The sequence below is a fragment of the Cuculus canorus genome, chromosome 18 (genome assembly GCF_017976375.1).
Source record: "Cuculus canorus isolate bCucCan1 chromosome 18, bCucCan1.pri, whole genome shotgun sequence".
Classification (NCBI taxonomy): Eukaryota; Metazoa; Chordata; class Aves; order Cuculiformes; family Cuculidae; genus Cuculus; species Cuculus canorus.
The window spans coordinates 7048260-7060204 of NC_071418.1; the positions used below are offsets into that span (position 1 = coordinate 7048260).

Genomic DNA, 11945 nt, shown 5'->3' on the forward strand with positions numbered 1-11945 from the left:
GCTATCAAATCATTACAAAATTTATTTAAAACATTTTTACTACCTCTTTGTGCTCTCACTCCATTCTTCTTTAGTTGAGTCTGTGTGCAACCAAGTCCACTTCTCTCTAGGAGCTGACTTTGTGTACTGGGGCAGACAACTTGGCATTTTATTCTCTAGGGAAGACAATATTTAGTTCCTTCATGTAATGATGTCCCTGCCTGTGGCAGGGGGAAGGAAACTTGGTGGTCTTTGAGGTCTCTTCCAACCCAAACCATTCTGTGATTCTGTGATGGAAGCATGAAGGAGTGCCATTAGCAGGAATGAGTGGAGCTTCTTGGGGAAAATGGTCACTATTGCCTTGTTATATAGTCATATCTTCCGTATGGAGAGGACCCGTAAGGATCTTCGAGTCCCAGAGCTGTGAAATTACTTCTGTGCCCTGTTTTAAGGGGCGGCTTGATGCTCTGCTGCTTTGTAATTTCCCTTCCACTTTCTCATCTGATATTCCCCTTTCCCACTGGGCCCCTTGTTATCCTGGGCAATAAATGCAGGTTATTCCCCGCTCTTCTTTTGTCCCACAGCGATGAGGCATGCACCTGCGGACAGCTGGTTGTTGCCAGCAGGGAAAGCCAGTACAAGATCTTCCATTTTCACCACGGTGGCCTGGATAAACTGTCTGAGGTGTTTCAGCAGTGGAAGTACTGCACGGAGACCCATCTCAAGGACCAGGTACCTGAGCAAGGTTCATGGAGCAGAGAGAGATTTTTGCAGCATATGTTTCACACTTGAAATTTTTTAACCAGAGAAGCTTGTTGGGAAAAATGAAGCTGTGAGTTCATGTCACCAAGTCAGGTAGAAAGCTACTATGTGTTGCATGTTGTTTAGGATGCAGCTGTGAGTCGGACACGAGGTCTGTCTTGTACTTCATCCTCACCCATTCCCGCTCTGCCTGTGGAATATGGGGGAAGACAATCCAGAGGACTTGCTTAGGAAGTTATTTTGCTGGACCTGACAGGTCAGCACTTTGCTTTGGGCACATAAGGTGGCTGAGAAACCTGCAGTGGTTGGTCTGAAATTCTGTCAGTCTTTCATCCATTTTGTGAAGCGTCGCACACTGCCTTGGAAAATGTTTTGACAAGGCATCTTGCCATATTTTGTTCAATCTACATACAAATGTGATAAGAGCTCTTTAATTATCTGTTTAAGATACTGTATGTGCTTATTAGAAACAGTGATTTTTAAATTTCTATCCTTCCCACAGAGCCCCCTGCTGCTTTTCTTATTATGGTCGCATGGGCTCACTTTTTGCATTGAACAACCTTTGATTTTTAAATTAAATGTCAGCTGCAGTCTTGCACTGGGATCATGAGTGCCCTTAGAGAGCCTGGCAGTGCAGTTCCCTGCTTGCCTAACAGCAATCCCTTTGTATATGGCCAATCATATGTAATTTATTGCAGGCATTCCTGGCAGGGTGAAGTTGTGCTGTAAGCAGCATTAATTCAGTTTCAGGTCAGGGATAAGATTGGGGGAGGAATGGAGAAAATATTTTTTAAGACAAAGCTGTTTTGTGGTACTTAGATTTTTAATTATTCTAATCATTCTTCTATTGTAATGGTTAGAATTAAAAAAAAAACCCCAAAGTGCAGCACCTCACTGCTTAATCCTACACAAACCATGCAAAAAGGTTTTCCTGCTCTGAAAATTGATGGGTTTTGTACTCTGCTGCTGTCTCTGGCTCCTGCCTCCAGTTTTTGATTTTGTTTTCCCCGTTCAGCAGCTTACTGATGAGAAAACATGTATGCAGTTCTCCATCCGCCGTCCCAAGCTGCCCTCCTCGGAAACCCACCCGGAGGAAAACACGTACAAGCGTCTTGATGTGTCTGCCTGGCTCCATCACCTGAATGAATCTGGACAGGTGGAAGAGGAATACAAGCTGCAGAAGGTGAGAGGGGTGGCTGCTGCGGTTTTGATCCATTCTCTTCTGCCGCGGAATGCTGAGTCCACAGGTGGAAGCTGCGAGAGTTTGCTTTCATGCTGGTGGCAAGAATTAGGTGTTTAAAAGTATAAAGTCTGGCACATAGTGCTGGGTTTGAGGTCTTGCTGGGACTGCAGGTGAAGCTGCATCAGGGAGGATGGTAGAGCATCTCCGTGACAGAGGAGGGCGAGCTGTCCGGCTTCTCCTGCCAGTTGGAATTAGGAAAGCAAAGTGTCTAGTGCTAGAGGTGTTTGCACAATGCGGTGTGAACAAATCAAAGAAAGAAAAAAATTGAGATTACTGTATGAAATAATGCAGGACTTGCAGGGGAGCACTGGGTCCAGGTCCCAAGAGAGAAGTTTGCAGTGAAATGCAGTGTCTCCAAGATTGGGGATTAAGCCGTGACATGAGAACGACACGTTAATCATAGAGCCTCTCCAGGGGGGGTTATTGACATTGAAATGAGCCCGATTTGTGTCTCGTCTGGGAATAGAAGGCCAGCACTTTCCCTCTAAACATGTGCAAATTGCTGGAGCTTGAATCAAGGCCTCACTTGTCAGGAAAGAACTGCAAAGCCACCAAAGCATAGTAGAGGGCAGTTTCTTGTTGCTATTTTTGGGAATGTTAAAACTGTACCAGTCATAACTTTTGCTCCTTCTTCCAGGCCATTTTCTTTGGTGGGATTGATATTTCCATCCGTGGGGAGGTGTGGCCCTTTCTGCTGCGCTACTACAGCTATGAGTCCACCTCTGAAGAGAGGGAGGCACTGAGACTGCAGAAGAAGAAAGAGTACTTCGCCATCCAGGAGAAAAGGTAAAGACCAGCTTCGTCCTCTCCTGCTCATCTCTCCTCAGGCCTGATGTCGCAGTAATACTGCTGGAGACATATGGAGTCTCTGCCTCCTTCGCTTCAGGAGAAGCTGCTTGGAGCAGAGAAGAGAGAGGGATGTTAAAGGAGGTGTAGGAGGAACAGCTGACCTCTTGAGAGTCTGGAGGTATTATCGTATAGCTCAAATATTATCTTATTTGGGGTCTTGAAAGAGGCTCATCAATACCACGTAGGGAAGCTTATCTCATAGGTAAGACTACAAACTTAGTGTGCTTGGTTTAGAACGCTGAAGGTGAAAATGGGATCTTACTCTTTATAAATATATCTGAATGTAAAAATAGGGAAGAAGAAGAGATATCTAATTCAAGAAGTTATTACTGCAAGAAGTGTATATTTTAAATTACGTTTAAGCTGGAGAGGGACAGTAGTGTCATTAATTAGGAGACAATCACAATAGAGTGGTAGGTTCTGATGTGCTATCCACAAGAAGCAGTGGAGAGCATAGACCGACTGCTTCTGAAGTGGAGTTTATCGTAGAAAATACATCATGCCATCCCTTTATAACCCAAGAGGCACCTAATAATCCTTTTGGACAGAAAATCTGCTATTCTGGACAGACCTGCTTGGCTGTTTTTCAGGTGATGAGACATCTCTGTACAGAAGTAGTTTTTCTCTGAAAGCTAAAGCTGAAATAAGGTTTTTTTGTTCCTTGTGGCAACCATATTCCTGTCTTGTCAATGCACTCCTGTTCCTGCTCAACTTTCAGGCTTTCGATGACTCCAGATGAACAGAAGGAGTTTTGGCGTAAAGTACAGTTCACAGTAGATAAAGATGTGGTGAGGACTGACCGCAGCAACCAGTTCTTCCGAGGGGATGACAACCCAAATGTGGAAACTATGAGGTGAAGTGTCTGATTCTGGTGTTCCAAACAATGTGTCCTGCTGAATGTATAGAAAACTGGATGAGCACTCAGGTTGTCTGGGTCACTGCCTTGGGAATGCTGAAGAGCACCATGCATAGGGTGACTGGTACCAAGTGATGCAGAAACAACCACTTCTTTCCCAGCGTTTTCACTGCTGCTTTAGCCATTTACTTCTCAATATAACAACCCTGGCCCCATCATGCTGCTTCCCTGCATAGGTAGACATAGAAGAGGTATGAGCCTTTCATGGCTATAGGAGGGACATGGGAGCTGCAGCAAGGTTGAGGGCAGTTGCTTGGGTCTGTGGTTCTGATGGAATGGAGGACAAGTACACCAGAGTCTGCTTCATGGGGGTGTGACTTGTAAATGCGTGTCTACAAAGCAGCCAAATTTCATCTAACAGTATAGCTTGGAGCTTCATGGACGGGGAGGCATCAGCTCTCCTTTTTTGTGGACCCTTAATTTCTGTCCTCTTAGTCTTTTTAAATTATCATTTCCTTTTCCTTATTTTGGTGTCTGTGTATGCAAAATGTCTTCGAGTTTGTTTCACGGAGCTGATGTTTGCAGCAGGGTTTATCTGTATGTGTTAAGGCACTTTATAATCCCGTTGTGTGTCTTTGTACCCAAGATGAACCATGTTGCTTGCTCCTACTGCAGCGCTCCCAGTGGGTTGTACTGCGGTTGGAAAACAGGAGCCTAAGGAGTTCTGTTCAAATCCATTGTATTAGGCTGCTGTGTGCTGTTCAGGGTTCTTCTTGCCCATCCAGGAAACTCTCTGGATTGATACAAAATGTTGTAATCCTGAAAAAGCAAGAAGGTTTCCAGTTAGGTGTAGCATTAGTGTATCTTTGTTATACCTCTAGGTATAGTTCTGCTAGGGAAAGCGATTCTGTGGGATGCAACATGCTGCACAGATGCTCAAAAGTTCACGAGCCCCCAGGTGCAATTGCAAGTCAATCTTTAGATGGCAGGATTGATCTGTTGCTCTTCTGCACTTTTCCTGGCTCAGCCTGTACGGTGGGAGTTGGGGTGGAAGGGAAAGGGCACTGTGCTGAGCTGTGGCGTGCCCTCTTTGTGTCTCACCTCTCCATTTCCATCTCTTCTCCAGGAGGATCTTGCTGAACTATGCAGTATTTAACCCAACAATTGGATACTCCCAGGGGATGTCTGACCTGGTTGCCCCACTCCTGGCAGAGATCCTAGATGAGTCGGATACTTTCTGGTGCTTTGTAGGATTGATGCAGAACACGATCTTCGTCAGCTCACCCCGGGATGAGGATATGGAGAAGCAGCTGGTGAGGCTGAATGCTGAGCTCCCTTTATCCTGGTCTTCAGCTTTTCTCCCCGGTTAAAGTACAGGAATGCCATAAAGCAGTTACCTGGGCTGTTGGTTCCAGCATGCCAAACCACACCCCAGAGGCACAAAATATCTGATGGATAAAATTGATCCTGGATGATTTGGGCACTCCAGAGGCCATTATAGCCAATAAATTGTCAGATTAATGTTACCTTGGCTATGCTAAAGCAAGCTGATTGAAAGACTCTGTTGTGATCAGATGTGTTTAGGACTCTGCTTGCTTTCTTTGCTTTTCTCTCAGGTAACGAAGACTCACTGGCTCATTTTTGTCCTGATTCTGCAATTGGTGTGAATGAGGCAGAGTTGCCTGAACTGCATCCCTCTTCTTTGTGTTTTTTTTTTAAGATCTTAATATCTCTAATAGATTTTTAAAATTCTATCCAATTGATCAGCCTTATCTATCTGACAGGTTTCTTAAAATAAGGTGATCTTGTTTAAAAATGAGGACTTCTTCATTTTTAACATGGCTGTCAGTTGTGTTCTGGTTAAGATCTGTTCCAAAGCTGAACAATTTGGGTCATGATTGCACCAATTTAAAGTGATAAAATTGTGATGGAAACCCTGTAGAGGCGGCTAGTGAGGTGCGGGTGGTTAATATACGAGTTCATGCACAGCAATGTGTCTGTATAGTGAGGGTTTCCACGTTACATGGCCTCTATTGGGATGAAATGTCGCCAGAGATAGCGATTTCCTTTCTTTGCTTTAGTTTTTAAGGCTCTAGCCACTTTCCTCAGCCCAAATCTCTCCCTGTCTTTCATTTCACAATATAGCTGTCATAGGATTTTCTTTTCACCCTCCTTGTGAAATAGCTGCCATAGCCTGTGAGCTCTGGCCTTTAATGGTAGATCCGAGCGTGCTCCTGGCTGTGCTGTAATAAACAGGCTGTAAAGCTGGAGCTTTTTGTGAGAGCAGAGAGCTGCGGCCAGCTCTGCGGGAGCCCAGGGCTGGCACGCGGTGGGGGGCTTTCCCGGGATGGAGGGCGAGGGCAGCACGAGTCCTTGTGCGCGAGGCAATGGCTCAGCTCAGAGCATCTTTTCCAGATGTACCTGCGAGAGCTGCTACGGCTCATGCATCCACGCTTCTACCAGCATCTTTCTTCCTTGGGAGAGGATGGCCTGCAGATGCTTTTCTGTCACCGCTGGATCCTCCTCTGTTTTAAACGGGAATTTCCAGACGCTGAGGCTTTGCGCATGTGGGAAGCGTGCTGGGCACACTATCAGGTTAGAGAGCTGGAGGTGGGCACAGCTGGCACTGCGGGCAGCAGTGTGTCCTTCCTTGAATCCTCACCCTCTTGGCAAGCATTGCAGAATTTCTCTGAAGGCTCCTGCTAGAAAAGTCTCCAAAATAATGAGGTGCTGCAGAGGGCTTGTGACTATTGAAGGGATTTATCTGTGTAGCTGGAGGGTGGAGGCCTGCCTCTCTGATTTTGAGCATGTCTGGGCTTCAAAAGGAGGTTTTGTTCAGAAAATGCTGAACATCCCATTTCTGAGGTTCAGACTTCTCCTACACAGCTGGAAAATGTCTTCCAGAAAATCACTAATCTGCTTTAAAAGCTGTAGTGCAAACCTTGCTGCTGCGCTGGAAAGGGAGGGGACTTTGCCTCTGCTGTGGTTCTGTGTATCAGTAGGCAAAACTGGAAAGAGCAAAGCATCTCACTAAGGATGTGCTTATGGAAGGTGGGGAGTTTGTCAGACCTCTGCCTCCACCTGCTCTATTGCAGCCCCTGTTTCCTCATTGCAGACTGACTATTTCCACCTCTTTATCTGTGTGGCCATCGTGGTGATTTATGGGGACGATGTCATCGAACAGCAGCTGGCCACTGACCAGATGCTGCTGCATTTCGGCAACCTGGCTATGCACATGAATGGAGAACTTGTACTCAGGAAGGTAAATGTCCGTGTGCTGATGTGAGCTGTCTCAGGTCCAAGAGATGAGTCAGAGAGTTGAGAAAATCAGGGACTGGTGCTTCATCTTCCACATCTCCTGTATCCCCCTGCTTGTCCCTACCTGGGAGGGTAGGATGCTGCTGTTTGCCTGGAAACAAGTTTTGTAGAAATCAAGAGTGGTTGTAGAGTGCTTAGGAGGTAACGGCATGGTTGGGATGACCCTTGCACAGGCTCAGGGAAACAGTAGACAGAGTTTTTTACCTTCGTGCCATGGTCCCCAGCCCATCTGGGGCTGGGAGTGACTGCAGGCAATGAGATGGGCTGCAATGTGCGGCAGCTCCTGCGCCTGGCAGTGTCCCCAGTGTCTCGTTTAACCTTCTGGTTTGTATCCAGGAGGGATGCTTTTTTTGCTGAATCTTTAACTATGATAAAGTAGCCAAACAAGAGGGTGGGACAGGAGGCCACGGGCTACCTCTGCTCTCCATACCCATCCCCTGGTGTGGAGGGAATGACTTTCTCTCTCTCCCTCTCTCTCTCTCCCCCCCCTCTAGGCAAGGAGCCTGCTCTATCAGTTCCACTTGCTGCCTCGCATCCCCTGCAGCCTGCATGACCTCTGCAAGCTGTGTGGGACAGGAATGTGGGACAGTGGCTTCATCCCTGCGGTGGAGTGCTCTGGCCATCACCCAGAGTGTGAGAGCTGCCCATACGGGGGACTGGTGGAAGAGTCTTCTCCTAAACCAGGAAGCGAAGGCAAGAAAGGCTCGAAAACACGGGACGTCTTTGCTTTCCGAAAATAGCTGTAAAGGAACAGGGTGTGGCAGCGGAAGAGGGAAGGGCGGGAAGGATGTGCATAGGGAAAAATGTTGCAGACAGAAATGGAGGAATAGCTTGTCAAGGCTCCTGAGAAGACTGAAAAGTGGAGAATGGACAAGGAATGGAATCCCTCTACGGGAAACCAAATTCCAGCGGACTGATGGTGGAACCTGAGGGAAATGCATCAAACCAGGAACAGTGTTTGCACGTGTTGGGATCTGATTTTGTTAGAAACATGAAGCTTTTCTAGGTCTTTTTATTCTGCCTCTGGGACTGGACTGGTTAGCAACCAGAACTTTGTTACTTCCTGGTGAGAAAGGAGAACATTAAAGAGAGCCAAGTACAACCAGCAGTGTTTGCAGGTCAGGTGGAAGCAGCAGGGATGTGGCAAGACCTCTCTCCGCCATGTCTCTTTGTCCAGAGCACTCCACACAAGCACCCTCTGCTTCAACCAAAACATGCAGCTTAGTGGCTTCTCTCTAAAGCCATAAAGACCATTTTAATAATAATAATCTGCCAAAAATAAACCTGCAGACTACTAGCACTGCAGGATTGCTTCATTAGTGAGGAAGAACTGGTCACCTTAAGGTCTTGTTTCTCGCCTTTCCTTTTTTTATATGGTATATTGGCTGGCATGGGATTTATTTCCCATTTGTACAGAAAGTGCACAGCCACAGGTTTTAAAGCACTGCTTTTCTGTAGCCAGGGTATTTTTCACAAACACCTGTCAAAGTTTACTTCTTCATAACGTCACAGTAAAGCTGTTTCTCTATACTAGCAACTGCGGATTTCAGACACTTGTTTACAAAGTCTGTTGTTTCCAGTATGTTTCCCAATGTTTTTCCTTTGGCTCATCTTAATTACTGAGTATTTACTGTCCTTACCTGTCTTTGCTGTAGACTATAGCATGTGCACTCCATGTGAGCTTTAGGTTCTCCAGTCGGTGCCAGTAGCGCACCCTCTCCCCATCCCAAAGTGAAAATGAAACTTGGTTTATTGCAGTCATTTTTGCTGAGCTCAGTCTCTGATAAAGGTCTCCCCTGAAGTAATTTGGAAAGGACAGCATGTTTCTCCTCTTATCCTCTAAAAGAATTGCCAACTAGAAGTAGAGCTGGCGCCTTGAGCACAGCCGTGTTGCCAAATGTCCTTACCAAATCCAGTGGCATCCAAAGATGTGTCCTGAGCCAACGTTTGTGCCAAACAGAGGCAGGGGAATGGTTTCCTTGTGAGAATAAACAAGGAGATGAGGTGACACTGGGCTGTGCCAGCTTTGCTGCATCCCTCTGCGCAGCGTGTGAAGTCTGGCAGCCTTTCCCGGTTGTCTTGCTCCCTCTCACTTCAACCACACTGCTTCTGTTACACAGCTGTGTCCTGGTCTGGCAAGGAGGGAAGTCTCTGCTCACTTTTCAGCTTTGCCAATCAGTTTTGTTTGTCCTATTAGCAGCACGGGTGGAAAAACCCCATCTCCTCATGCGTAGTGCTGCAACCGATTCCTGCATCCGACAAACCAATTTCTCTAAGACTCTTTCTGCAAGGCCTTACCTACAGCCAGTTCTGGAGCCCACGTGCCCCATACCTGCTGGGAAGTGTGGTTTCAACTGGGATGCTTTATGTAAAACCAACACAAACCAAGTGCACGCCGCATTCGTAAGGGGAAGACTTGACCCTATGCAGGCACAATCCAAAGATTGGCTGTTGCGTGGCAGAAAGACAGTTTGGCTCCTAATTTGTACGCCTCTAATTCAGAGGATGAAAACCTTCCCCTTGATGAGAGCAGTGATGAAACCTCCTGCGGTATCGCTCACCTCCAAAATATCCCAGTGTGGAGAGGTACCAGGGCTGCGAGGCTGCAAATGTGTGCCAGGGTTGTGGGAGGTGACACCTCATGAAAGGGCTGATGGCTGCTTTGCTGTGAAGCAGGGAGTTCTTGGAGACTGATGATGTTTCGGTGAATAATAAAAGTTTGTGCGAGGCATTTGTGTGGTACATTGCTGAGTGCTGTACCTTATAGTTGAGGCACAGCACTCGGATAGGCAACATCCCCATGGATTGAGCTGCTCCTTTTGCAGCCATAGGGAAGCATGTTGGGTGTTGGGTCTACATTGACCCTCTCCAGGCTCCGCTGATTTCAGCCTGGGGTTGTGTGGCGGCACTCAATGTATTCATCTAGAAGCAAGCTCTAAGTGACAGTGGCTGAATTAAGGTCAGAAGAACTACATGTCAGAAAATGCCAGAAGCATCTTCCTGCAGAGTGGCCCGGTGGCACGCGGGCAGGCGCCAGCTCCCTGTGGAGATCACAGGAGCCAGGCACTGCCAGCTGCCACCTGCCTCCTTGTGCGGCACGGGCATTGCCGGGAAGCCTTCACACCACCATGGCTCATCCGTCTGTGGCAAAGCAGCTGGATGCTTCCTTGGGAGCGCTGGGTGACAAGCAGCCAGCGTGTGGGCAGCTCTGTGGGCTCTGCACACTGGGCACAGAGTGGGCAGACCCCACCTGTGCTCATCGGCTGCTTACAGCGGGCTGGGAAACACCAGCAAACACCAACCAAAGCATCCCGAGCTGATTTTGCTGCAGCAATCGTTCCCAGCAAGTAGAAGACAATGGGAAGACATGAAGTAGATAATTTTTCAGCATTATTTTTCCGCTGTTAAAATGTCATTCAGCGGCACGGATTGGTTTAGTTAAAAGACTCTGCACTGCAGTTCTCCAGCATGTGGAAAAAGCTGTTCTTTCTGTTTGCAGTGGTGCTCAGCTGGTGGGAGTGCATCGCTGGGATCAGTGTGTCTGCGCCCCTCTGGCCAGTTCTCCTGTGCCTTCTGTCCCCTGCAGGTCCCACTGCCAGCGGGAGATTTCAGGTGTCTTTCTACTCCCCGTTTACCAGCAGCTGCCATATCCCAAGTGTCTTGGTTCCAGTCTCAGCCTGCTCACTAACTCATTGTTAAATTCACATTGGATACCCCCAAACTTCCGAGCTTGTTTTGGGTGGGAGCTGCGGGGATGGGGGCATGTGTGGAGCCAACCTGGCAGCAGCTGGCGCAAGGGCAGGACCAACCTTGGGATTCCTCTGGAGTGAAAGAAAGGCAACAAGTCAAATATTGGACAGGGCAGCAGGTTTCCAAGGTCGTTCTGGCTTGTCCCCAAGATCCCCTTTTCCTTTGTGACACTCTTCACTATCTGGAAAAAAAAAAAGAAAAGAAAAGAAAAGAAAAGAAAAGAAAAGAAAAGAAAAGAAAAGAAAAGAAAAGAAAAGAAAAGAAAAGAAAAGAAAAGAAAAGAAAAGAAAAGAAAAGAAAAGAAAAGAAAAGCAAAGAAAAGCAAAGAAAAGAAAAGGAACAAAAAAGAAGCAAAGCTTCTGGTGCCTGCAGAGGAGTGAAGTGGATCCTAGAAACAATGACCCTCATGTGGCTTCTCTGCTGAATCGCTGCCCTGTTCATTGAATTAACTGCAGCTGAGCAGCCAAAAATAGAACCTTGCAAAGGTAAATAGTCAGCGTAAGCCTCTTTAGACTCAGCCTTGAGCTGGCACATCCTTCTGCCTCCCCATGCCAGGGGGAAAGGGAGCAGGGTGAGCAGGAAAGAAAGAAAACTGAGTCCTCGCTCCTGGCCATGGTAACGCTACACTTTGTAATCCCAGCAGGCAACCCGATCGCCTGCATCTGGAAAGCCGAGGAGAGCAGCATGCACTGCACATCCCAACACCTCCCAGGATGGAGACAGGACCGTGTTACCCCGTGTCCTGTCCCGTGATGCCTGGACTATCTTCCACTGTCCTGAGGCCAGACAGTCTAGGACAACTCTTCACGGCCAACTCTCTGCAGTCAACTATCCATGGGAGAACCATCCACAGGGACAAATCTACACAGGGACAAGCCTACACAGGTACAACTCTAACCTGATCCTAAGTCTAACTCTAAGCCTAACCCTAACTCTAATGGCTCCCCGCAGATGGTTTTCCCTGCAGAGAGTTGTCCCTGCAGAGGGATGGCCATGGAGAGTTGTGCCTTCCTGGGGCAACAGGAGGCAGCCAGTCGCCCTGCACACGGCCACTTGGCAAGGATTGACGGAACAGCTTCGTTTGTCCCTGGCATTAAGCATTAGCCATGCAGGTGGCTGAGGCCGATGGAGCAGTGCCGGACATGGAGCAGCAAAGTTCAGCCAAACTGCTGCTGGAGTCTCCTGTGC

General features: G+C 47.6%; 1 protein-coding gene across 5 annotated transcripts in view; it reads left to right on the plus strand.

The window, feature by feature from the left end:
• The window catches only part of TBC1D16 (TBC1 domain family member 16), a 34976-nt gene extending 24059 nt beyond the window's left edge, over nucleotides 1-10917 (plus strand). For 2 of the 5 annotated variants that reach the window (XM_054083383.1, XM_054083384.1), the window contains exons 5-12: nucleotides 564-711; nucleotides 1757-1924; nucleotides 2622-2770; nucleotides 3552-3686; nucleotides 4816-5002; nucleotides 6105-6284; nucleotides 6805-6951; nucleotides 7502-10915. In XM_054083383.1, coding sequence (XP_053939358.1) covers nucleotides 564-711; nucleotides 1757-1924; nucleotides 2622-2770; nucleotides 3552-3686; nucleotides 4816-5002; nucleotides 6105-6284; nucleotides 6805-6951; nucleotides 7502-7747 — 1360 coding nt within the window. In that variant the 3' untranslated portion in view covers nucleotides 7748-10915. Of the gene's footprint in view, nucleotides 1-563; nucleotides 712-1756; nucleotides 1925-2621; nucleotides 2771-3551; nucleotides 3687-4815; nucleotides 5003-6104; nucleotides 6285-6804; nucleotides 6952-7501 lie in introns of all 5 variants that reach the window. The other 3 variants (XM_054083385.1, XM_054083387.1, XM_054083386.1) reach the window with 3 other exon arrangements.
• Nucleotides 10918-11945: the final 1028 nt, after the last annotated feature.